General features: G+C 39.3%; 1 protein-coding gene across 32 annotated transcripts; it reads right to left on the minus strand.

Moving 5' to 3' along the window:
• Positions 1–1,819: 1,819 nt before the first annotated feature.
• znf740a (zinc finger protein 740a) lies at positions 1,820–27,099 on the minus strand. 32 transcript variants are annotated; one of them, XM_033627325.2, is made up of 21 exons: positions 26,960–27,099; positions 23,944–24,106; positions 23,557–23,739; positions 22,947–23,063; positions 22,166–22,286; positions 21,824–21,907; positions 19,757–19,840; positions 17,258–17,341; positions 16,664–16,747; positions 16,130–16,213; positions 15,662–15,745; positions 14,846–14,929; positions 12,853–12,936; positions 12,401–12,484; positions 11,891–11,974; positions 11,384–11,467; positions 10,520–10,603; positions 9,971–10,054; positions 7,420–7,503; positions 6,879–6,997; positions 1,820–5,271 (listed from the first exon to the last, which is right to left on the minus strand). In XM_033627325.2, exons 2-21 carry the CDS (start codon positions 23,986–23,988, stop codon positions 5,098–5,100), a joined length of 1,935 nt encoding a protein of 644 aa, XP_033483216.1. In that variant the 5' UTR covers positions 23,989–24,106; positions 26,960–27,099; the 3' UTR covers positions 1,820–5,097. The 32 variants fall into 32 exon arrangements, with proteins under 32 accessions (XP_033483216.1, XP_033483215.1, XP_078019478.1 ...); XM_033627324.2 differs by having other exon boundaries at positions 22,917–23,063; XM_078163352.1 differs by lacking the exon at positions 21,824–21,907.
• Between the last annotated feature and the right edge of the window lie 491 nt (positions 27,100–27,590).

Here is a 27,590-nt window from a genome sequence, read left to right on the forward strand (position 1 = left end):
ATAAACGTTTGTTTGCCACAGAGCTTATTTTCTGCAATAATTCAAAATTCAATGGAAAAATCCCATCTGCTTTTTAACAAGGGAACCAGTGTGATGCTAACTTCTGTACCCTCCTACAGAAAAATGTCATTCCTGGGCCACTCTATTACAAATGCTTGGTCTGGCCTCTCTCCCACCCACCACCACTGCTGCTGGTTTCACTTTCTTCTTTCTGCAGCACTGCTTACACTAGGTTGACCAGTGAAAGAGCAGTGTGTATCAATATGGCTAGCATTAGCATTAGAGATAAAATCAGATAGATTTACCCATACATGTTGTAGCCTCAGTCAGACCCAGACTCAGATGATTTTTTTTAATGTTAATGTTTGTTTCAGCTTGTAGGCTGTCAGTGGCTGACAGAGCATTAATGCTTGTGAAACATACAATATCTGCTACGATGGGTTTTGGTAGCAGCCGGGTCTCACTCCTAGAGCTTCAGCGCCCATGACATCACTATATCAACACTTGGGGCACTGTTTAGCATCTGAGTAAGATGCAAAAGGCTTTCCACCAACACTAATGTTAGCCAGAGGGGGAGGTGGATTGATCCAACAAACCCCAGACTTTGGAGAGCAGGTGTTTGAGACCAACAAACAACAATGTGTCGGGTGTGGTGCCTCTCCAGTCACACAAAGGGCAGGAGGCCCCAAGGCAAACCATGACAGAGCATTGCCTCCATACACTGCTTTGCCAGACGTTTGGCCATGCTCTTTGGTCCCCCTGTATAGGTACAACCCCTGTAGGTTCAGTGTCTGTCTCAAGGGCACCACGGCAGTTCCCAGGAGTGCTTTCCTAGCTGCCATTTCACACCACACACCTGGTCTACAATGGGACTAGGACGGCCTGCCATCCAGTCCCCTGGCCAAGTCCCCAAGGAACGAGCTACTACCGCCCCCAGAAAAGGGGTCCCTGAGCCAGATGCAGTTAGCAGGCCTTCACGACAACAGCGATGGCCCAGGCGGAAAATACACTGCCTACCAAGCGTCGGCATGTTTGGAAATCCCGCAATTTAGCCATTTGCATCCCCAAAGTTGTGGATAAAGGAATCAGACTTTGGGAGTTTCCCATGTTTATGGGGTCAAGATTGCAGTAGGGGTGTCCCCCTCAGGAATGAACAGGACCAACACAGACAAACGTTGCCTTTCCAGTCACACCAAGGGTGGGAGGCACCAAGGCCAACCGTAAAGGAGCACTATCCCCCTGGTCCCCCAGGGCATCCTTGTGCACCCCAGTCTGAAACACTTTCTGGTGAAACACTTCCTGTGCCAAAAAATCAAATATTTCCGTTTGAATGGTGTCAGACATCCAGTTGTCTGTTTCCTCAAGCCACTCACGGCCCCTGGGCAGCTCATAATGTTAAGTCACTCATGCCCGAAACATTTTATTGGCCTAAAAAGCAGCTCACAAACTGTCCTGACAAAATTCCCATCACCTGTATGCTCTTCCGATTAGATTAACTCCTGCTACCACAGATTTTTCTCAAGTTTAGCTGACCCTGACCCTTCCACTTGGTCGAGTTAGAATAACATCTTACTCTCATCTGTCTGGGTTATATATCCAGTGGTGGAGTTTGTGTTCTTTGACGTCAGAAAGCGCTGTGCTTTAAAAGTTACGTCACAATTTCTAAGTTTTGATTAGATGACTCAAGTCTTCTAATCAAACAACTCCAATGATTCCCTCAGTAGGTCTGATTTAATGAATGGTGTGTTATTGATGAGTGAACAGCAAAACATAAGGCCACACAAAATGAAGTCAACACAGCCAGTAAGCATACAAAAAGTCCTTTACAAATTCTTTTATTTCAGCATAATAGTAAGAAGCCTCTCCTCTGATTTTCATATAGTTGAAACTAATTGGATCACAAGGGTACATATTAGTTAGCCCATTTTACAATAATCATTGTAACATTTTTTTAGGAAGTTATTCTTATGCACTCATTTTCCTACACAAAATAATCAATATCAAGATCCTATCTTAACTGAGGACCATAACTCTGCATGCAAGACTAATAAAGAAAACAACTAATCTGTGATAGCTACTGTTATGCTGTTGTTCATCTAATACCATTATCAATATAATTTACTACAAATACCAGGGACTTTGTATAAGAAAGAAAACATTTTCTTGTGGTACTACTGCCTCTAATGTCAAAATTACCAAACATACTGGGCTCTCAACTGTACTGATCCAAATTGTTCTGTCTGCCTTCTGTGTCACGTTGAGGAGAAATAGGCTTTGTCTAAAACCTAAAGTCTAGTACAGTCTGAAGGAAAAAAAATATCCATCTGTCTTTTTGTCTTTTTTTCCCCGTCACTCCAGTGTTTACAATTTCATCAGAATAAAAAAAGGTCCTTGAAACAATCATCAAAATGTGATGAGAAATTCCCAGACAAATAAATCCTCAGATCTGTCTGTAAAAATTAAACCTCAATCTTATAAACAAATTATCTGAGACTCAAGGATTCTATTGCATTTTAACAATGATACTGATAATACTAAAAACAATAAAAGACAAAAAGGTATTAACAAGTGATGTCAACTTTATACTGTATTGCCCTTTAGCCATTTCAGTATGTGCTCGCACCAGCGGTGTCCCTTCCACAGATTGGGAATAGTGTTTCCACAGCAAATCAAATCAATTTCTCAAACTTGGCCCCTTTGCTGCCACTGGGTTTCACTTTATCTTATCAAAACACTTAAAACTGAATCCCGTCTCTGTACACACTTAAAACAACGTAGTACAACTTTGCTTTGCAATCAATGGACCATTGTAAAGAAATCTTCCCAATAATACTGTTGGTAAAATATCACTTAACTCGATAATCTGCTAATGTATCAAACACAAACATCTGTACATCCTAGAAATAAGAGACGAGAAGATGCACTCTAGGATTCCACCTCCACATTCACTGAAGCTTATCTCCTTTTAAATTAAAAAACAAAAACAAAGTTCTCTTCTCAGTGTGAAATCAACCGTGATGTTTCTGTTGCTTGCTCTGGCATCAAAGAACAGTTGTGATGTCTTCATATGTACATGTATGTTCAGCCTAGCAGGCTAATCCTCCCACCCAGCACTCATATTACTGGCTTACACAAAATAGTTGGGACGATGCAATCACTTCCTCACCAGTCACAGAAAAGATCAAGTTTGAGAAACTGTTTCAATTCGCAGCAAAGTGGCCCTGGTCAGCTGGCTCCCTGCTGTTACACAATACGATCAAAGTTCATCATGGGTAAAAGAAATCGTCTGTTACAGTATGTTTTTTTTTAGTACTACAATGATTATTTGTGTATCCACACTTACTTAAGGCTAAACCCAATGACATGACAGACATCCATTATTACACACCAACCACATATTTGGATAAAAAAGGCAATTGTTAGTGTGTAGTAGAGTCAAGCAAGTGTTGATTCTGCTGTGGCGTGCGAGCAGCCACAGCACTGCAGTGGGAAACAATTTAGCACTACTGACTTCTCACAAGGACCGTCAAACTCCCAGGAGCTCCTTAAGGATTACGTACTGTTAAACTGTAATCGGTAACAATGACCCAAAATATTCATTATCATCATCAAAAGACAACCTCTCTTGACAGGAGAACACGTTAGTTTCTTTTAGCGCCACTGAAACCATCAACATTCTGTAACCATGACAGCTTTAGGATAAAAAATAAACTAAAATTAAAAAAAATAAAAAAAATAGCATGATGATGAAAGGCTGTCTCGTCATAGTAAATACATCTGATCCACAATAATAAACAGCTGAGAAAAAAGGCAAATGAAAAACAGAAACACACTAAGGCCACAAGATTTTGTATACCCCCGTTAATCTCACAATGAGAGCTATCTGTACAAACAACATAATGGGACTTCACGTGGCCACCCTGTGCTATTTTAGACCAGAATCTACGGACAGATCAAGGAGAGAAATGTTTCTGTTACGTACTGAAAATCTCTGCATATATACTGTATATATACACAGCTGAACTTACAATAGCATGACTCTTGCTAACTGGGCGGAGACTTGCCACAGCTGCCATCCTGGGCCATTTCCTGAGTCATCAGCATGCCATACATGACACAGAACATGAGATACACAGGTGATACTCCTGTGACCCAACCCTTCATGTCTGACACAGAGCCTCTCAACTGCAGGCTGCCCCTCTCATTGTCCACTTCTTGGAAGTCCTGGTTTACAGTTATGCAGCACTATCACTTTTTTTTCAATAAACACAAATTTACTCCGGTTTCTTCAGGATTTCACGCAACAGTAGCAGAGGACTGTATTTGAACCCATTTCTAATGATCTGTTTCTGGCCCATTTTGTGCACAAAAAAAATCCCCATTTATGTCCCATAGTGAAATAATAAACATTTTCAATTATTTACACAAAGTAATCATTAAAACTGAACCTCCTATGTGGATAAGTCAGGGAAACCCTATTGTTCAAATCATAGTTAGAGCAGATACTGCTCTCAGTGAAATGTCTTAATGCTTAGCACTATGTTAGCAACAATGGCAAACAAGATGTGGTGTGCATGATAGGATGGTTTCCCTGCTTTATCTGGACGGAAAGTTCAGTTTTATTAACGAGGACCTAAGTGACGACCTTTCTGAGTCAAAATGGGCCACATGAGGAAAAATTACACAGAAGCTCAAATACGTTTCCTCACCACTTCATCCCATTTTGTTGCTAACATGTGAGGATAAACAATACCCACAGCCCTTCCCGAGTACCACGAAATGCAGATATATTTGAACAACAATAAAAACTTTTTTTTTCTTTTGCAAAAATCAAATAGATTAAGTACAAAACAGGACCACTGTTCATCACAGAAAAGTCTCGTCTTTTAAAAAAATGGGGGGAGAAAAGGAAACACAGTAAAAAGTCAACGGAACGAAAACACAAATGTCCCTCTGTCATTAGTAATCCCAAGACTGGAGCTGCAAGGTCAGTCTGTGCTAGAGTGTGGCGTCACTCAGCACAGAGTTGAGAAGAAGAAGAAACCCTGTGGCTTGTCCCGTTTCTGGCGGTGTTGTGGATGTAGGAAAGATGGAATGTCAGACCGCCAGTCGGCCTGGAGGGGGGTGCAGGGGACTCCAGGTTGGGGGTGCAGGTGGGGGTTCTTGGGGGTATGGGCGTGGTTCGCAGCATGGCTGGTTCTCTACTTTGGCTACGCCGCGACCCTGGCACAACCGCCGATGCCGCAACAGCCGGTCTGTCCGTGAAAAGTTCTTCAAAACACACAAATTGGACAGTTAGTACTCGTACCAGTCAGTAATGTGGAGGATAAGTCTTTTCAATAGATATAACAACCAAGACACAATAAGTCAGTCTTCACATTGCACATTTTAGACATCAAATGTGACACACAAAATGAATTATAAGTTGAAACAGACATTCCCACCCCCCAGTGTTTCTGAGTGGTATAATTGTTGGCGCCACTCTTGCAAGACAACTGGATTGCTTTCAGTTTTCCTCAGAGCCTAGCGAGCAGTCACACTAATGTCTGGGTTTCATTTCTAAATAAACACACTCACCTTTAAGCATTAACACACAGCAATAAACAAAGGTTGTGCAGGTGAATGTTGAAAAAACTGGAGAGGAAACTGAAACTAAATCTCACATTGCTGACTCGTCAACAGGGCAGCTGTAATGACGTCACTTAGGTGACACAAAACAAATCTATCCGGACTATCAGGAGGAAGCGAACAAACTTGTAATTGACAGGCAGACCTGTTGCGCAGTGACGTGGGGTTTCTAACATACACAAATACTGGGAGAAGCTACTGATAGCTACCGGGGAAACAAAAACGCTATCCTATTCCTGTTTTGATTGTGAAATGATTGACGCATCTCCTTTATAAAACAAGCCTTTATTTTCCCAGGACATCAAACCCGGTGACAGACAGAATAGCATAGTGAATGCCAGGCTTAAAAGTAACCAATCTAAACGCTGATGGTGTCACTATTCTATCATCATCACATTGTACAATCAACATTTACTAAATTACAAGTTTGTGTAGGGATTTCAACTGAAAACGGTAAACTTTAGTTGTGTTTCGGCTGATTGTTTACAAAACAGCAGCATTTGGGTGCCTGAAAACGCAATGTTTTGAAAACGGGTTCCAGTGTGCAATTTTTTGGAAACAGCACCATCTCTGTTATCATGTAAACTTGCAATATGCGGTTCCTCTGAAAACGGAGACTTTTCGCACATGCGCATTACGGTTCCAGTCACTAGGCATGTGCGAGAAAGTCAACCATCACAACAACAATGGTGGACTCCCGAGCTCTGCTTGTGCTGCTCATCCTCTTGAATTTATCAATGCTTCTCCAGCAAAGTGTAGATTTACTGTAGCAACTCCACCTCGTTGTCCGTCCAGAAAAATGTTCGTGCCGTTGCAATTTTGTTTGTTTATACATCACCACTCTGTAGAAGGAAGCGCATGTGTGCAGGTGTATGTTTCATTGCGAAGTCATACCGCCAACTACTGGCCTGGCATGTATACTGCAGCATTTTTGGTCATTTTGCGGACGCGCGTGCAAAGCAATTGTTATCAAAATGTCGTCTGAACGCGGAACTTTTTTCAAAACAAAAATGAGAAACAGTTCTGTTTTCAGCGGATTGTTTTCCTGTAAACACGGCCTATGTTTTCACGTTTCTACGTCGGCCACTGTGTTTGAAGTTTCAATTATGCAACCTCACCACTAGATGCAACTAAGTCCTACACATTAAACCTTCAAAGCAAAAAAAAAAAAAAGTCTATTTCCACCTTAAACAATACACGAATATCATATAACATTAGGGTCACTTTGTCATGTTAACATTTGTGCATACCTGCTGGCACCGTTCACACTGGTAAGGCTTCTCCCCACTATGGACACGCTTGTGTCTCTCAAGGTGGTAGCGCTGGATAAACCTCATATCACACATGTCACAAGCAAATGGCTTCTCTCCTGAAAGAGCACACAAATACACAGTCAATGAATCAATTTTAGCGTCTTGTACCAACAAAGTGCGTGCAATTTTCACTCACTAGTCTTTATTTGCAAACTATATTCCCAACACTTACAAAAAGTTGGGAAAAAAATTGCCCTATCAGTAAATTTCAACAGTTTAGTTTCAGCATCTGAAAACTGATGTTCTAAAAAGGCCTCGTCATCAACTCATTATGTGTAGATCAGAGTGGAATTTCTTGTTTTCATGGCCCAGATCTACGCAACATAGTGGCCCCAAAAAGTGGGGCGAAGTATTTTGAGGCTGGTTCAACATCCCATCAAATGACTTGACAATCCAAACTCGAGTTTGTTGTGACCCCATTCTGTTGGAAGCGCCAGAGCCTTTCTCAGTAATAAGGGTACGGTAAAGGAACGCATACCCGTATGAGTGAGGCTGTGTCTCTCCAGGTGGTTACGCTGAATAAACCTCATGTCACACATGGAACAAGCATACGGCTTCACCCCTACACACACAGAGCAACATATTAGCCCTACCACCCACAAGTGCAAGAAATACAACTTTCAAGCTCAAGCTAGCACTAGGACTAAAAAACTGACAGAAGTAATAGCTCATCATTTCTTTGTATGTAATGTGCATTTTTTCTGTTTTAGAAAATGTGTTGAAATGTTCAGACATGCAACTAAGACCACAAGATTTCAATGTAGTGGAGCTAAACATGTCTGGTTTTAAAGCAAAAACACCAAGATATGTTACATGTGTGTGTCATAGCATTTTATCACTGTCTAAATAAACATCAGTAATATCCTCACTTGACACTGCAACAACTCTGACAGCATCCTCTCACCATCCGTCTGTTATGACTAATTTTATACTACAAAGGCATTAATGAATAATTTTCTGTAATTCTGTAACATTGTGAGTTTAAATTTGAATTATTACTAGATGCGAAGTTTCCTAAAGCCTTCATTTACTTTTAAGGTTAAACACAGATATTTTATTCTCAAAATGCTGCAGAAAGATAAAGATACTGTAAGACTGTTATTACGATGCAATCAAATGCCATCACAAATGCAAAATAAGGGTTGTCACGGTAGAATTAAGTGTTATTATGAAGTCTGTGTTGATCTGCCAAAAAACCTAATCACTCTTTCACATAGATTCCTAAGTGACAAAGTGGTATGCAGACTGTTTTTAGTAAGGCTGGGTTTCAAGAACCCATTCTGATTTAAAATTTAGGAGAATTGTGGATTTATTTCGTTTCATGATTCTCAGTTATGCTTATTGACTTCTGGGAGCTTCTTCTTCTGGGAGCAATGGCTCTAAACTTCAAGTTTAGAGCCATTGCACTTCTGTGTGCATAACAGAAGACATGATATTTATTTCTCTTTATCTTTAAACCAAAAGTAAGCACAAAATTATTTTTGACAAATGTCAATATCAGAGCCCAAATGTGCTGGAAAGGAGTCCCCCCCCCCCCAACATATTCTTAATTCATCACTTCATGTCTCTCTAAAAAATTATGCCAAAAACTGCAAGTAGGAAAAAGAACCAGAATTCACAAGTGGAATTGGAGACAGAAATGTTAACATTAAACCTTAGCAAAAAGGCAGCATACTCAATCCTCTACATCCATATTATAGTTCTTGAATTGCCCTCCAGTATCACTGGTATGTGTGGTGAAAATGAACTCACACAGCTGGTAGGATCTGAATCTAACCTAACAGATTGAGCATAAATCAAAACCTGAATATCTGAATGAAAACAGATTTAAAAATTAGAGGGCAAAGAGGAAAACAGACACGATATCTCCTCGGCACCTGGACATGTTATCTTGTTGTCTCGATTAGCCCCTAGTTTTGATCTGAATGAATTAGGCTGGTTTGTCAGTAGACATGGGAGGCAATCCCATGGCGAGGTGACGGAAGACTTGCTAGCTATTGCTACCTTTTATAGTTTTTGCTTGGCTTGCTTATGCTAGCAGGAAGATGCATATTAAGGTGACCTTTCAACTTGCTAGGTGGATTTTTTTCTCATGATTGTGGTCATGGTGTACAGACAGATTGCATTTACGCCTGCGCCTAACTGTACGTTCAAACCAACAGCTACCAGAGCTTCCAAAACGGAAGAAGTCATTCATTTTCAATGAGAGTCTGGAGACTTGGGCTACCTGGTCATCAGCTGCGCGTCTTGGGCGTCCAAAGCGACCGGAGTGGTCCGGAGGGGAGTTAAAACTCGTTTAACTTTATGGTAATGAGCTCTGACACGGTTCGGAGAAACCAAACGGAATGCTGATGTGCTTCGATGAAGCGGGTCCCAGAGAACAAGCCATGTAACTTTGGTTCCTACAGGTTTCCTGGTTTGAATGGGATGACATATGCTTTCTGTTTTCATTGACCATACATAACTTTCTGTGTTCCAACTATGAGCTTTTTGACTGGTAAACAGCAAGCAGCAACTACGCTGCTTTCAAGCCAGCAGTCCGCTTTGCAGCTCCTTTAAATTGACAAGCACGATTGAACGTTCAATGATTCATGTGGTTAGCGACCAGAGCGACCAAAGCTGCCACAAATATTTTTGACAGTTGTGCTTCTTTGGTGTCCGCGAGAGACTTTGCCTCTTTGGAAACTTCTGGTTTGAATGTACAGTAACACACTGATATGCTATTTTCTTACAAGGATAACAGATTAAGCTTAATCGGGTGTACATGACACAAGAGATGTACATTATCCGCCAACAATCCTGGAGGGCAACATTCATTTTTTGCTAAATAACCTAGTTTAAAGCAAAGGAAATTTAAGATAATGAATAAATAATAGTAATTTAAAATGTCTTACTAACACCAACTAACCTGAGCACCTACAAATAAGTCTTCTATTATTGTAACCACACAAAAGTACCCATCATATGAGCTCTGTACAGAGTAATAGTGATCTCTATAAAGTGAGAAGGGCAGGTGCACGGACCCATACCCGTATGAGTGAGGCTGTGTCTCGCCAGGTGGTAACGCTGAACAAACCGCATGTCACACATGGTACAAGCAAAAGGTTTCACACCTAAATGCAGAGCATCAATACATTATTTTCAGGTCTTTTAATTTGTGTTTCACAATCCATCAATCAGTGCTGTACTTTAAACATCTATTTACAATTGATGGGCTGTTAACCACTTCTTTCTTACTATGTAAAATGTTTCTGAAAATAATGCATGTTGAGTTTTTTTCTCCAAATCAAATTAATAATACATCAAACTGTGTCAATCAAATTTCAAATCCACAACTAAACACATCACATGAGCTGATGATGTTACAGCCCTGTAATTATCTACATGTAAAGACTTGCTGTGATGTTGCATTTACACACATAATGCAGCATAGCCTTAATCAAGAAGAAATGTACAACTAGTTATTTTTACAGAATAATCATACTAATGATGATAATTATCTGAGACAGCTGACCCTCTAATACAATGTTAGGTACAGTCAGATCTCAGTGACATGGGTAAGGTGGGCGGACGCATACCCATATGAGTGAGGCTGTGTCTTGCCAGGTGGTAGCGCTGAAAAAACCTCTTGTCACACATGGTGCAAGCATAAGGTTTCACACCTAAATGCAAAGTAGCAATATTATCATTCTTTATGAAAAAATACCTAAGCTATTGGTTATTAACCACACATTTGCCAATTCATGCAACAACAAAAAGATATGTCTGATGTTTTCTTACAGTTACCAACAAAGACAACTACACAACTGACTGCATTTGCTGTATCACAAATCACAATGATTTCTATGCTGCCAATTTTATTGTTAAGAATTGCAATTACAGTCAGGTAGCACTGCAATCACTGCCTTTACTTTTATATGTATCATGTTATTAGCCTTTGACTAATCTAAGTTTAAATCGTACTAAAATTAACAAGGTATTTTGCTTTACCAGTGTCTTTAGGAGAACAGTTCAGGGTGAAAACATCATGCTAAGGGACACTTTAAACAACTAAGCATTTCACCACTAGTAATCATGCCAGTTAAAGAAGAGCTGATGAAGTAAGATCATTTTCTGATGAGAGATTTCTAATAATGTGGTGACCAAAATTGTTTTAAAAGCTTATGTATGGGGCCAAATGTGTCAGTACTGCTGGCTTTTATAGCCTTTTAGTTAATTCTCATTAAGAAGGTGCTAAATGTCCTAGAGGGCATTGATTACTATCACTGTAAGTAAACTACCTTAATGTAGTTAAAGATCACAGAACTTTAATGCAAATACTTTGCTTTTAAGTTTTACACACAGCTAATGATCTGGCTACGTCTACATTAAGACATCTGTGTTGCAACCGTTTGCGCTAATGGCCTACAAAATGTGAGAAGGGCAGGTGCACTGACGCATACCCGTATGAGTGAGGCTGTGTCTCGCCAGGTGGTAACGCTGAACAAACCTCATGTCACACATGGTACAAGCAAAAGGTTTCACACCTAAACGCAGAGCATTAGGGTATTATTTTCAGACTGTATTTTGTGTTCACAATCCATCAATAAGCATTATACTTCAGTTATCTGTTCAGAATTGATGGGTTGTTAACCACTTCTTTCAATCGTTTTGAATGACCTTTTTAAGAAATTATGTCTTCCTTTAAATCCAATAAGAAATGCATCCAACTGTGTTAACCAATTCTCAAATCCACAACTTAACACATCACATGAGCTGATGATGTTGCAGTCCTTTACTTCTTTACACATTAAGATTTGCTTTAATGTTGCATTTACACACATAATGTAGGGTAGGCTCCATCAGGAAATTGTTTAAAGTACTGATGACTACCTCAGATAACTCTGTATCTAAAATAATGTATTTACAATCAGATCTCAGTGACATGGGTAAGGTGGGCGGACGCATACCCATATGAGTGAGGCTGTGTCTCGCCAGGTGGTAGCGCTGAAAAAACCTCTTGTCACACATGGTGCAAGCATAAGGTTTCACACCTAAATGCAAAGTAGCAATATTATAATACTTTGCCTCACTTTCCATTTCTTTTTATTCAGGAGTTAATATAAATATATATATATATATATATACACTATTGGTTATTAACCACACAATCGCCAATTCATGCAAAAACACAACTTTTTTTCCCCTCAAATATTTCTTCATAATGCTTTTATCCATTTCATTGTGTTGTAGTTACCAACGAACATAAAAAAAAAAAATCAACAAAGTAATGATTTATGGTTATTCTGTTTAACTGATAATGGCAAACATCAACAGACTAGGAAACCCTTAAATCTTCATACTTCATATTGACATTTCCCTTAAATTTAACAGGCGTATGTCTGAAGTGAGCTAACAATATTAAATGTCACACAGATTTCTCACAGTGAGTGTCATGGGCACGGTGCACGGACCCATACCCGTATGAGTGAGGCTGTGTCTCGCCAGGTGGTAACGCTGAAAAAACTTCATGTCACACATGGTGCAAGCATAAGGTTTCACACCTAAACGCAGAGCATCAAGAGAATTATTTTTGCGTCTCTGCCACCAGGCTGAGTAAAATAAATCTGTACTCCTTATATAACATAAGAGTATCAATCTGGGCTAAATTGATGTCGGTGGTTAATAACCAATGTCATTCCCTAAAAGTACTTACAAAAAAGGTACAATATGATGCTTGTTTGAAATAACAAAAATTCCCAAAGGGGATCTAAAAATCCACTTACACAATACATGAGATGATGTCAGCTATGAGATATTACACTTGAATAATTTGTGTATAAATACAGATATACCATATGAGACTAGACCAAACATACAGGTGTTGCAGCATCCTAATCTTGTGACAGGGTTAAGATTGGCTGACGCATACCCATATGAGTGAGGCTGTGTCTCGCCAGGTGGTAGCGCTGAAAAAACCTCTTGTCACACATGGTGCAAGCGTACGGCTTCACCCCTATACACACAAAGTACCAACTTTAGCATAAAACAGTCAACTGCCAAAAATGATCGACGCTAAACTTTACTAATTGCTTAGTAAAGTTTGGTTGCACTCATCAGCGCTTTGTTTACACTGGAAAATTCCAGTATGCTTCAAAACTCGGCTATTCCAATTGGACTTTGACATCTAATTCAAGTTCAACTGTAACTGCTACAGGTTTGGGGGGAATGGATTATTCTCTGTGGAAAACAAAATTAACTTATTTTCAAACCTAAAAAAACTACGACATGACCAGACAATTAACTGAAACAAAACCAAAGTCCCTAGAGGGCACATTCATACTAAGACAATAGCATGTTTTTCACAGGATGCCAATAGGTGCTTTTATCATATAATTTCAACATACCAAATACAGATTTCTGAACTCAAATGTAAATGCTTGAATTTTTGTAACGCTGATCGCTGAGGTTAGACAATTTTAGGCAGTTGGAAAACAACTATGCACAACACATTAAAATTAGACATTTGTTTGCAGAGCAACACTTGTAATGTAACTTGAAAAACTGTTAAATATTAATGACAACTGCTCTGAAAACCATTATACAAAACCTTGCTTTTAATTTTAAGCAAAACAAAGCTATTAACTCTCTCAAAATTTTAAAACTGTACTATAAATGCAGACTAAAAAACAGCATAAGACCTGTTTTCAAATATGACAGACAATGAAACTATTTGTGACAGAGATTTTATGTTATTTCCTCACCATTACTTTGAATGTGAAATGACATAATGACTAAGCTGTGTGAGCAGTCATCTGTTTATTTGCATGTTTTCATTTTTCACAGGATCAAAAAAATCACGGTGTGAATTTTAGCCTACATATGACCTAAATATAAATCCCCATTTTGAGTCCCACTCACATCAACTGAGACCCCACACTGTGTTGTTCCCCCTACAGGTCTAGCCCCCCACCAGGCCATATTACCGACACATACTGCTTAATTCAGAGTTTGGTAATCATTTCCACAATTGTTCCAAAATGAACAGGACTCTGTAAAATCAGACAATCTGGTTCCTCATTATCTTTAATTGAAAAAATGCAGAAAAAGGTCTTGCATTCTTTTTTTATTCTAGGTGACGCAGTTTTTGGACACACTTTGAACTTTCCTCCTGCAGCTTTGATGTGTATTAATATTGTGAATATGACATTTTCAGACCAGGGAATGGACTAAAAACATTCATATTTTAGTTTACCTCAATCACAATTTTAGTAAAAGGGATATTAAAGTGCAGTGATGTCATTAAGTCTACAAGCCATGGACATTAGCATTCTTGGAATGCAAGTGAAGATTAATTATTTTTATATGCTCTTCTAAGCCGTTATCCATTTAATGTATTTATGAGAATCTGGTTTCTGAAATAAAGATTCACATTGGTGGTATAAAACACATTTTAAAAAGTCAATCAATATCAAACTCTTTTTTATCACAAGACAGATTCAGTTATTGGGCTCACTGTGTAGTCTGTATCATGTCAAAGTAGACTAGTGACAGCTGAGCTGGTTCATATTGAAAAACGTTTGAAAAGGAAACCTCTCCGTGCAAACGTTATTTTTGGCTTGCCGACATTTAAAGCTAAACAATTAACAGTTTCAAGCAAAATAACTGAATAAAACTACAGTGTTGGCATTTTTGCTTCATGGTCATCATGTCATTTTATATACAAAGTATGGGAAGAGGTATTGTTATGCAGGTACTTATAAAGCTCCTTGTAGATGCTACGTTAAACATTAGCACTTGTCAATACAGTGACAGAAAGCAATACAAACTCGAGTTTGAAGCAGCCATGTAAACATTAATGTGGGCGCATGCATGACCAAAGTCAAGGAAAGAGAGGGTCAAGGTTCAAAAAAATGAGGACATACCCGTATGAGTGAGACTGTGTCTCTCCAGTTGGTAACGTTGTATAAAGCGCATGTCACACATGGTACAAGCATATGGCTTCACCCCTAGACAGAGCACAAGAGTGTTAGATGCATTTCAGTGATGAAGTTCATGAACACCAAGATTTAAAAGACATTAAAATAAGGAAATATTTTCAAGTTGTTCACTATTGCATGCTTTATTTGCAAAATTCTGTCAGAGACATTACACAAAAAAGAGAATAAGATCCTGCAGACATCAAGAGTTAGGGTGCATCATTAATTACAGAGAAACAGGGCGTACACACTGCAGTTTGGACCAGCTTGAGTAATATTCAGTCATCCTGCAAACAAACTCTTGATGGTGCTAAGAAACCCATTTGAAGCTTTTAAGTTAACCCATGTTCAAGATGCACCATTTCACTATTTAGTCAGGCTGAACATTTTTTTATTTCCCTAATAAAATCTTGAGAAACAGCCTTTTTTTTTTTTTTTTAACATTTTAGACTATTGATGCCTGCATTTTAACTGCTTTTTAGTGTAATGTGCCTTTCATATGGATATGTCATACAATACTCAACAATACACATGCACAAAACAAAACAAGGTAACTGACAGAGAGAGTCACTTTCTCAGTGGACAGTTTTCCAACAAAGCCTAAAAATTCTATGAAACATTTTTTAGAAGGGGAAATTAATTTACCAACAATGGCATAAGTATTGTATTGTACACAGAGGGACTAATCAATTAAAAAATCATGTGTAGGTTGTTTCTATGAAAGGTTTCATAATGAAAGGGGAACAAATAATTCAAGCATACCAGTATGAGTGAGGCTGTGTCTTGCCAAATGGTAACGCTGGAAGAACCTCATGTCACACATGGAGCAAGCGTATGGCTTCACCCCTAAACGCATACAGTACCAAACTTTAGAAAAGTGTTCTCATGAACTATGTACACAAAAAAATGTCATTTTACACACACTTATCAGTGTTATGTCATTACAAAGTCTCATCTATTTTCATGGCCAACTAGTCTCTTTACATACAAAGATACAAAAAATGTCAACACTAAAAGCAGATAGCAAACACAGTGAGTACAACAGAAAACATGAGAAAAAAAAATCTACTTGTGCTTAAACATAAACCTTTCATAATCAAGAATATGGACAGAGTAGTACAAATTACAATTTTTCTTTGAGTCAAAGTACTCTTACTGGTGCCAACTCACAAGGGCAAATATGTACAACCCCTGATACTGTCAAGTGAGAGGGATAAATGAAACTTATACCCGTATGGGTGAGAGTGTGTCTTGCCAGGTGGTATCTCTGGAAAAATCTCATGTCACACATGGAGCAAGCATATGGCTTCACCCCTGCACACACAGAGCAAAATATTTTGTAAAAACAACATAATAAACTGAACAGGACACACTCGCTTCTTTTATGTATCCAGACATGCCAAAAGCAGTGGCACCAGCATGATGCAACAGTAAATAAAAACATTTTCTAATCTGTCATGAAAGAGGGACCTCAATGAAACTCATTGCAGCTTTTCAATGCCGACATGCTAGACAAGATGTAATTTACAGGCACTGCAATAAAGTACCACTAGAGTTAACTTGAGAAATGCTATCCAAAATAGAGCCCAAAAGGGGTAAGGCAAAAACTAAAATGCACTCCTCCAGCATGGCCCAACAGGTGAAACAGCTTTATAATTGTGAATATCAAAACCAGGGTAAAGTCATTCTATAAACAAAGGACAGATAAACTTCAGTAAACTGGGTATTTGGGCTCTAATGTAGCAAAGAAGGGCAAACCCATACCCGTGTGAGTGAGGCTGTGTCTCGCCAAGTGGTATCTCTGGAAAAATCTCATGTCACACATGGAGCAAGCGTATGGCTTCACCCCTACACACATAAAAAGTATGTAAATATATGCTAGAAACAGAACAAAAAAGTTTCAACACATAACCATCAACTCTTCCCTTAGAATGACTCTTCTTTTGTTTCTAAATGTTAAACCATCTGTCTGGGAAACAAGTGCTTGTTTTGCAGTACATGGTTATATGTATTGTGACCATGGGTCATTTCAGTTAAACGAAAAACCTTACAAAATTAAAAGTGATGAAGAAATTATTGTGCAGAACAAAGTAGAGCATTCAGCAGGGGAAAAGCTGAAGTTGTGTACATTCAGGCGCTCCACTGTGTTTGCATGTGTTTATATCATGGGCTAAAAGTAGTAGGTTTTATATTTTACAATCCTAATACATGTCTGGATACATCTTCATGTTTCTGAATGTGTGAATGTTTGGTGGTCATTTTTACACCCTTAATCTCTGTTTACACTGCTTTAAGTGGAAAAGTTAAGGCACTTCTGAAACACCACAACCTAAAGAGCTATGGTAAGCGGACGCATACCAGTATGAGTGAGGCTGTGTCTTGCCAGATGGTAACGTTGGAAGAACCTCATGTCACACATGGAGCAAGCGTACGGCTTCACCCCTACATACACAGAGTATCAACATATTAGCTAAGACGTTCCTTAAGCATCAAAGGGAAGCATCATTCACAGGCATTAAATCACCAGAACCTGGCAGACATTACACATTCCAATCAAGCTTCATGCCAAGGGCTGATTTGTTTTACTTCTAATTGGTAAAAGTGTCTTCTGTTATGGGCAGCATTTACAAATAATCGGCAGTACATCATGAAACAAAAGCAGCAACAGGATAAAAGCCAAGCAAGTTTAAAACAAGCAGCAAGATAGTAAAGCAACGTCTACGACGGTGATCACACTGGTCAGCTGAAGCAGACACGTTAGCACACTTCTCCACCGTTCAGTATTACGAGTGTCGACAACATGTTTTGACATGGTGGTGAGGGTATTTGTTGTAACTTAATCCAAGCTGAAATTGGTTTAGCATCTATATGGCGCACATTAATTCAATTTGTGGTGGCGTGACAGTGTGTGTTGCTTTGATGTGTTACAAGTGTGCTCATTTTCTGCCACTCCAAAGTGATGATCTGCCTCAACTTTGAAAAGCTTCCAATCTGATCCCCGCCATAAACTTACAGCAGAAGCATTTGTATAGGCAGCTGTGCAGCTACACAATACCAACATTAATTTAAAAAGCCAGACAATTACAGGTAAGACACATGAGTTGTGCAGCCATTAGTCTGTGTGTAAAATAGGTGTGGACATCAAAGGACTATTCCCATAATATACCATGGCTTAGGGTAATCAGCTACTTTAACATGGCTGGATCAGGTAGGAGGACATTAACACAAACTGCTACACACTGTAAAATTTTAACTTAAAATAATAAGTAATAAAAGCCATGCATAAACAGATTATCCAAACACCTGAGTGAGACAGTTCCCTGAAAAATTGTGTGTCTGTCACTGCTTTTACACGGCCTCTTCAAGGTGGGATTTCACGCCATTATGCTGCCTTGCTGTTCTTTATAAAAGATACGATTACAAAATGTGGAGACGGAGTGGTCTCGCCTTTAAGGTGGGATTGGAGGTGGGAGCGGCGCCTAAAACGACATCTGTATGAACGATACAGTCAGCAGGACGGGATCATGGGCGGCACATGTGTGACATTTTGACTAGTTGTTATGCATGCAACCCACCAAAAAGTTGCTGTCTGCAATTTGGGAAAACAATGAGGACTGGGAGTTCCTTAGCCTCCAAGCCGAAGATGAGATCAGCCGCCATATATCAAAGATGGCAAATTATTGTTATTGTGTAAATTGTTATGTAATTGTTTATAAAGTGCTGCCAATGCGAATATGTCATACTAGAGACCGACGCTGTTGTGTTACACGTCACGCTCATGCTGCCTCTTTTAATTCCGCAATGTTAGCATGCCGTCTAAAATCACACACCGGAGCAGAATGATGCTGCCATCATTTGGTTCTGTAATAAAAATGTAAAGGTGGCTTGAAGAAGAGAACTGGTTGCGGCCCTACAGCACAGTCTCTGTACAAAGAGCTTGTGAAATTACACTTTTGTCCTTAACACTTGGTGACAAATCATGCCCCTCTCTTATACTGTGGCTGTAACACCATGTCAGATCCTTCAAAAATCCTAACCATGATGGATTCAGCCATTAATAATTAATATAGTACGATGTAGGCTAGCAGAAAGCTAGCTTTGTCTCTTCAGCTCGATAAAGCGATGAATCAGTAACAACAACCTCAGAGAATACAAATTAACTAAAAAATGTAATTTTGTAAATTTTGTTGAGCAGCAATGGTACAAGAGGGATAATACACTTTGAGGGGTCCACAGGAGCTATTTCAGTTCATGTCAGCTGTTGAAAGCACTTAACATCTATTCATACAGTGCATTACAATATTGACCCATAACTGGATATAATCCATAACAAGCCGTTCTGTGTAAGGAGGGTGTTGATTCTGTTATTGTATTGGACTGGAAAAAAAATCAAGTCTGTATTTTTTCCACCAAATACAACAAAAGATGTATGTTTCTTAACAGATGGATTTATTGCAGGGCTTTCTATTAGATCGCATTATACTGTAAATGTACTGTGTTACTATTTCACTGTTGCGGTCACTATTTTGCTTATATTAAATCCACTCTGAAGTGATCCCACCACTGGGACCCCTTAAAATGGGGTACTGAGAAATCTTTTTATAATATGCAAGATGTAATACTACAGACCTGTTTAAACATTTTGTCAACATTTAGTCCAATATATAAAAACATACTGTCACTATTTTTCTGATTAACTCTTAAAGAGGTGGTTTGGGTCTGGTTTGTTTATATGTTGTTTGTATGGTTGTTTAGACTGTGACTGTTTTTGTTGTCACAATTCTCTTGAATGAGAAATACTGATCTGATTAAGTAAAGTGTCTTAACTTGAACTGGGTATGGTAAATGGACGCATACCCGTATGAGTGAGTCTGTGTCTCTCCAGGTGGTAACGCTGGAAAAACCGCATGTCACACATGGAACAAGCGTACGGCTTCACCCCTACACACACAGAGCATAAAATTATTAGCTATTCAGTCTATTGAATGAGGGAAAATGTGGAAAAGAAAAATCACAAAATTGATTATGTGAAAAACAGAAAGAACAGATGCAGTGTTGCCACAAAGAGCAGTTGTGTATTCAAGCTTCTGGGATATTTAAATAAAATTATATTTATCTACAAATATGTATATGTCAAGTTTACTATTACTTAGTTTACTGCTGATGCATTTCTTCTAGTGAATACTGGGGCAGTAGTCACTCACTTGGAAAAACAATTAGGTTGGAAGTTGACTTACCCACAGTGCATACTTCTTAAACAATGAAAAACAAAGAATTTTGTGTGAAAGGGTGCAACGCAAATATTGACATGTTTTTAACTAAAGTCCTCAATTTTCACTTAAATAAACAATCAAGAACATAGTCCTTTGATGCCCATGCAGTTATTTTCACTGACAAAGTAATAATTACATACAAATAAATAAAATATATAAATAAATCTTGCATGTTTTTTTCGGCCTGTGCTTTGAGGCTTTCACAAACATACACTGGGGTCCACAAGTTTGAGTCCACTTTCAAGTCCACTATCAAAAAGTCTTGTTTACAGAACTGTTTGTTGCATTGTTTTAAAATACATAACTTGTTCTTCTCAGTTGTTTCAAGAAAATCTTAGCACTGATGCACATCAATATTTTTAATTTAAGAAATGCACAAAGAAAAGTCACAAATATCTGAACATTCAAACAACAGCACAGTTATTACTAAATGTAATTATTTTGGTCTTTCAATGGAGAAGACCACACAATGACAAAATTAGTAGCTTTAACGTTGAGTTTCAAATCCAACACACTTTAAACTTGTCTGTGAACGTGGTTTGAATGTTATTTTGAAACCAATATTGTGGAGCCAAGTGGTTCTCTTGGGTAGAAGGAAAGTTTCCCAGCACCAGTCTGCCTCTAAACGGAATGGGACTAAACACTGCAAAGATTTTCTTAAGACAAATCATCCAAACCAAGATATGGCAGAATGGCACAAATAAAGCAGGCCGTATGCCACAACAGAAGTGCTTGTCGGATGGTGGAACAGTGTGGGTGGTCAGAGGTGGTCTGCTGTACTTGTAACCACAACCGGTTGTAATCAAGCGTTGCCCAATAGTGCACTGAAGTGTTGTACTGCACAGGGTGTTTACATAGCATGCAGCAACTGCTAGAAGGCAGAACACACATATTATCCTGGGTGTGGCTCCTTGTTAAAGTGACCACACCACGTGAAAGACCAGTGTATCAAGCTGGCGTCTCTGAAGGACCCAACAGCATTTGCATGAACAACACAAATTCAAATGAACAAAGAACCTCCCATTTGACTCGTTAGGACAATTTAACAACAAAACAAGTCGATCCAAACAATGTCAAAGTATCACAGGTGAAAACAGGAGGAAAGTTGTTTTTCTATACAAATCAAAGTTTAAAATTTGCAATGACAGTTTCCACAGACACCAGAGCCCGACCCCACTTAGCATTCAGGTGAAAAAGGAGGAACGTGCCTCCGACATCTCTGGAATCCTCTGAAATAGCTTTCAAACAATGGGTTCACAAATCCCGCATTTACACAACTGATGGCAGTCAAAATATAAGCTATGATTATAGTGAATAATGGCCATCCCAAAAGGACAAAAACAACAAACAAACAAAAAAAACAACATAATTTTTTATCATAAACAACATTTTTTAATAGTGGACTCAGGACTGTTGGACCGCACTGTATTACACTGCCTTCTGTAATTTTTTCCTGGTGTTGGGGGACCAATATTTGTAAGACAAATACTGTGCTTTATATCTTGAAGGAGAACAGATTTTGAGGGGCGGCTTTGTTGGAAGTTACTGTCCACAGACAAAATGAACCCTGAGCATCTGTCCATTGATTCAAGTGACAGACAACAGATGTAGTCTGATTTATGTAATATGGGTACGGTTAAAGGACGCATACCCGTGTGAATGAGGCTGTGTCTCTCCAGGTGGTAACGCTGAATAAACCTCATGTCACATACGGCACAAGCATACGGCTTCTCCCCTAAACCGAAGAGCACCAGTTTTAGTCAAAGTCCCCACAGATACCACCAATTAGCTGTGAGGCAAAAACTATTACCAAACAAGGTTGTTGTGTTTTTTTAAAGCAGGCCATTGCAAAACCTTACAGTTGCTGCACACTCCTAGATTCATTCCAACTCAAGCTTTCAGGGCCTCTTTCAACAAATGATTCATGATATCAGGCATTAAAAGCTGTTTTGGCTTAACTGTGAACTGGAGTTGTTCCGAGCGTGACCCATACCTGTATGAATGAGGATATGTCTCTTCAGGTGGTATCCGCTCCTAAATGCTCCATAACAGTGATCACAAATAAAGTTTTTCTGCACTTTGGATGAGGGACCATTCTCATCTCCACCTGTGCCCTAATGAGGACAGCAAGAACAAATGGTCAACATACAAACTGAGATACAGTGCACTGTAGCACAAACACAATGGTACAATTTGTCAAACATTCCCACCCACGACTGGTCAGAACCTGCTGAATATCTAAAACTGCTGTGAGATTTAAGTAAATCTGAGGCCTACAAAATCCTAATTTTTCATTAACGCTTATTTTTTTCTAAAACCCAAATTATCTCTTGCATGAAAGAGCAAGACACAGAAGTTGTTTTTTTCCCCCAACTACATATAATTAACATCTGAATTAACAAATACCCCACAATCCCTTCCAATGGCCTAATGCCCTCATGTTACTGCTCCCCCTGTTATGCACACAACTGCAGTTATTGTGCTCCGCTTCACTCTGCTCCCCTCCCCCTCTTTCCTCTCTCTCGAGATCCTCCACCCCCTCCACATCTTCCCTGAACTCCTCCCCCCACCCCCACACAAACAAAATGTGCACACATGAAAGCTCCAAGTGAGGCGCACTTGAATAAAGTTGATTGCTTTTTACAAAAATGTGTGCAAGAGGCTAACTACGCATCTCATTAAGTGAGGAAAAATAAAAATTCACTGCAGAGACCCTTCCCTATTTAGCCACCACAGCCACTGACCTTCCCTCCCCTTCCTTCTTGTTCTCTCACTTTGCAGGGCGTTACTGATTTCCTGTTCTTTTTTTTCTGCTGCATGTCCTCGTTGGCCCTCATGTCCTTCTCATCCAGCAGGCGGGGAGCTTGGAAATCACCTTCCTTCCGGATAAGCTACAGAGCCAGAAAAGGTCAATTATTTCCTGATATCAGATCTGTAACCTTTAAAACTAAAAACAGAATATCTGAACATGACAACATGAAATGATAGACTCTCTATTATGTACATTTTTGCCACCGCCAGCTGAAGAAGCCAGTGTTAAATAGTGTGGGATTGTACATTGTGATTCTAGTAAAACCACACAATTTTAAAACAATTTGAATAATTTCTGATGGAGGAACTGTCCTTTTTGGCGAGGAAAAAGGGCAATGGGATATGTGGAGCCTCTAATACGGCAACATTTACCCCTATGTAACCTGGTAGTGATGTTTGAAGTTAACACACTAATAAGTAGAACAAATCATCATGACTGCATTCTAGGGATAAGTCCTCCCACGCTCGAATTTTTAATTTCATGAGGGCAATAGGTTTACACCCTTCACAGTATTAAAAGCACTGCATTCAACAGCCCTATTCCCAATCTACATTTCCCAGGTGGGTGCTAACCAGGGGTGGACAGCTCATTCCAGACGGGAGGATCATATGGCTCTGGGGAGCACGGTCAGGTCCCTCTCTCTGCGGTGGTCCATGGCCAAGTGGAGCCATCATTTTTTTGGGCGGAGCAGCCATGGAGCTGGCCTGCATCAGGGCCATGCTGGAGAGGACAGCCTCGCAGCCAAGCAGCCCCGCCTGCGTAGAGAAAAAAGGAAGAGTAACAGTTTACCAATTCTATAAAACATCTGAAAACAGTCTGCAATTTGAAAGTATCTGCATCTAAGACAATATAGCCAGTCACATGGCATTTGCCAAGCTAGTCATCAACGACAACATCCTGAGTGACACAAGACTGCAAGGAAAGTTATTTGTAACCACTTTGGTGTTCTCAAAACAAACCCATTTCATATGGTCGCGGACTGAGCTGCTGGGCAGATGTGACATTGCTGTGGTGTATGTGAGCGCAGGGACAGGGGTGGGGACAAGGTCATCCAGAGATCCGTCAGTCAGGATGGTCGGGTTGGTGGGAAGCCACACCCACCTCACTCATCTAGCATTAAAACTGAGGAAGAGGAGGATGTGGATGAAACAGACAAGCATTAAATGACAACAGCATCACTCGCTGTCTTATTGTTACATAATCCATTAACTCCAGTTAGGATGGCCATTTTCCCCAATGGTATTTAAACATTACAAATATAACACACATAAATATATGTCATTTGTACAACCATATTAGTAGATTTAGCTTGGTTTTTGTTCAGAGTAATAAGTCATCATACTCGCCATTACAAAAAACTAACCATAAACGTTTACTGGCTGCGGCCAATACGTGATTAAACGTACTGCATATTTACCTCGTAACTACCCTAGTTGACCATGGTAAGCAAGCACCTGAGGGACTTCCAATTATTTGCTTCTGAATGATAAAATAATTTGACCATAACCAAGTTGTGGCTGGGACAACAGCTGAACATCCTATCTATTTTTCTACTGGGGGAAAACAAGAATTCATTATTATTATTAGTAGTAGTATTAATAAAAAACACAAAACCCAAAGGACTTTTTTCCCAATAAACACTAATAAAATTATCTTGTTATGTATGAAAAATCACCTGTCTAGCTGACACATTGAAATTTAGGGTAGTTCAACGTCAACCTGAACTGTGATTTTCACCTAATGTTCTTAAAATATGACTTCTACTGGGAACAACACTGTGCTACACTGAACACTTCCTCATCTAAGACAAACCTCAGACCTGTATGTAATTACTTTTGAACAATGAAAATATTTGCTGTATCCCTACTGTGGGTCTACTGTAAAGAATACACACTTAAAATGCTGAATACATGACCACTATAGCAGATGGAAGCACAATCAAAATTTGCTTCCAGTAAATCAATAAGTGACACCAAAAAGCACATTTCTAGTTTTAACTCTGGAACCAGTTCAGATTCAGAACCAATTATAGATGCCAAAGAATAATCATTAAAAGGCAATAATCTCCCCTGCCTCCCCACAACACTAAACTGCTTGCCTACAATCCGACCACAAAGCACAGCTGGATGTTCTGGGTCTAAATGAAACAGTGTAGCAGGTTAATTGCACTTGTTTGTATGACATGAGGGAAACAAATTGAAACATGAAGAGGGATCTGCAGAGAAATTTAGGGAAAGGGACGAATCTGGGAAAATAACATCGACAGCCAGGCAAACTACAGAATAACGTCATTTTCTTTAACTGACAAATGAGACGACTAATACTCTTACATCTAACATCTTCTAGCATGTCAAGATATTAAACCTATGCACTTAAAAGTTCTAAAACGTATATGTTAGGCTAACTATTTGTAATCGAAACCTTCTTAAAATACAGAACAAAATTCAAACGCACAAAAAAAGAACTGTTTGACCAGTGCCAATCACAACAAAAACTCAAATGGTCAAAGACTGATATTGTAATGCTTTTACTACTAGACATGTTAGTGTTTAAAAAGAGCTCCCAATCTCTGCCTCACTATAACACACAACCAATCACACCAGTGATTTTTAAAATTATGTGATTTAAACGTGTCTATCGATTTTTAGTGTTCTGTATTGAAGGTGTATGGGGTTATGGTTGTAACATTTAAGTTATAACTCCAAAAACCACCTTTGGAAGTATACATAACATGGCAAAAAATAGTGAACTAATTGTAAAAAAGTAAATAATGGGAGGGAGCAGTTGTAATTTAGAAACTGCTCTGAGACTGTTTCTGTTATTTTCATTAAAGTCAAAGAAAAGAATATATTTCAGCTGTAACTTTGTTCAGTACAACAATCTTTGAGAAAACGTTCAATCTCTTTAAGTTAATTCTGATTAGCTAAATGGGACACATTTTGGGAGTGTAAACCTAACGTTACTTGAAATATCTATGAGTGACAGTGGTTGTAATTCTGTAAATCTTAATGTAAAATATAACTTATGAGATATATTTATATATAAAGCAAAGCTGTGGGTCTGCACCCGTGCTAACTTGATACAGTATAACATACATTTTGCCATTAGGTCTTAGCAAGTATGTGAAGAGGAGGCCATTATTTTCTCAAAGAAACACTGCTGTATCTTGTGTTGGCTTTTCATGCTGTAACATTAGCTTGCGTTTTAGCTCCGTTTGTTCTTTTCTCCAACTGTGACACAAGTTAACTGTTAGGCGTGTGTACCATTATGTAGTTTAATGATAGCCAGACGGAGGCAAACACACAGTTTAACGCTACAGTGCTTTCGCTATGGACAGCTAGCCTAGCGCTAACGGTGGCTAACGCTAATTAAAAGGCTTACAAGGCCACTTTGTATAGCTGCATTTCATTGAGTATTGTTGTGTTGGTGGCCAGTAGAAGAAGTGTCTTAACATAATAATGCTTTTGAAATAAACAGCACTGACTGAGCTGGCCTTCGCACCACCACCCAAACCTAGCGTTAGTTTTGCTGATGTTGAACAAGCTGGCTAACATCAGCTAGCCAGCAGCTAGCTGCTCGCTGGCGCCCTCGCCCACTGAAATATCAGTAATCGAACATTTTCTCAGCCCACCTGATCACCGGGTTAATACGGTAGCTTTACGAGAGTATCTATCTTGCAGATTGGACCAATAAATCTCGTCACCGTGATAATACTGTAATACACAAGCTCAACTGGTTCGAGATAGAGAGATAAAGACATTCGTGATGGCCGTCGTTGCGAGTGCCTCCCCCTCCCGATGATTAAGCTAACGTTTGTTAGCGAGCTAGCCATGGCCATCATTGACGCTGTAAATATAGCTAAATCCCTTTGCTGCCATCTCCGAGCATGAATGCTTACACATGAAAAAGCAGACAGTTGAATGCACAGTCAAAATTCACCGAGCATCGAAGAAAAACGAAGAGATATTTATCTACCTTTTGAGCTTCACTCGCCCGACGTTTCCAAGACCGTCTAGTTTACAAACACAGGAAACGCCACAGGATGTAACCCACTCCCCCACACAGCAGCAAAGCCTCCTCAAGCGAAGAGAAAAGGGTCATCTTCTTCTACCAGCTCCCCGTTAGCAGAGAGCGTTCAAAGTGCGGACTAAATATGTCTGTTAGTCCATTTTTACACTGCTGTAAAGAAATGTACGCGTATGTGTGTTGTGGTGGTGTAGCTGGCCTGTGTCCGTTTGTAGCTGATTCAGACGTCGACTGAAAAGACGCAGATGAAAAGGAAGGAGTGGACACTAAAACGGCACAAAACAGGGACGTCCACACACATTGTGATAGTTTGAGACGCTCAGTCCTCTGCCCCTTCGCCCCGTTTGTCTGAAGTGACCATTTAATAATAATTACTATTAAAATATGACTGACATTATCGCGCAATCTTTTAATCTTAAAGGCTAATTATTATTATGAGATTGCTCCTCCCAGGCTCCCGTTTAACGGGCGGTGACGTCACCATCAATTGTTTCAGTATTTATGTGATTTAGTTTAGTTTATTCTACCTATGCAATTTTCTGTTCTTGTGTGTTTTGCTTTGGTTTTACACTCACCTAAA

Source organism: Epinephelus lanceolatus, chromosome 1, assembly GCF_041903045.1.
Source record: "Epinephelus lanceolatus isolate andai-2023 chromosome 1, ASM4190304v1, whole genome shotgun sequence".
Taxonomy (NCBI): Eukaryota; Metazoa; Chordata; class Actinopteri; order Perciformes; family Serranidae; genus Epinephelus; species Epinephelus lanceolatus.

Bases quoted from the DNA above. Each gene is read 5' to 3' on its own strand.
- znf740a (XM_033627324.2), bottom strand. From the start codon at position 23,988: ATGTCACATCTGCCCAGCAGCTCAGTCCGCGACCATATGAAATGG. The intron at 23,064-23,556 runs GTTAGCACCCAC...CTGGCTCTGTAG, and splicing joins GAATGAGCTGTCCACCCCTG to CTTATCCGGAAGGAAGGTGA. The intron at 12,485-12,852 runs GTATGCGTCAGC...CTCTGCGTTTAG, and splicing joins ACACAGCCTCACTCATATGG to GTGTGAAACCTTATGCTTGC.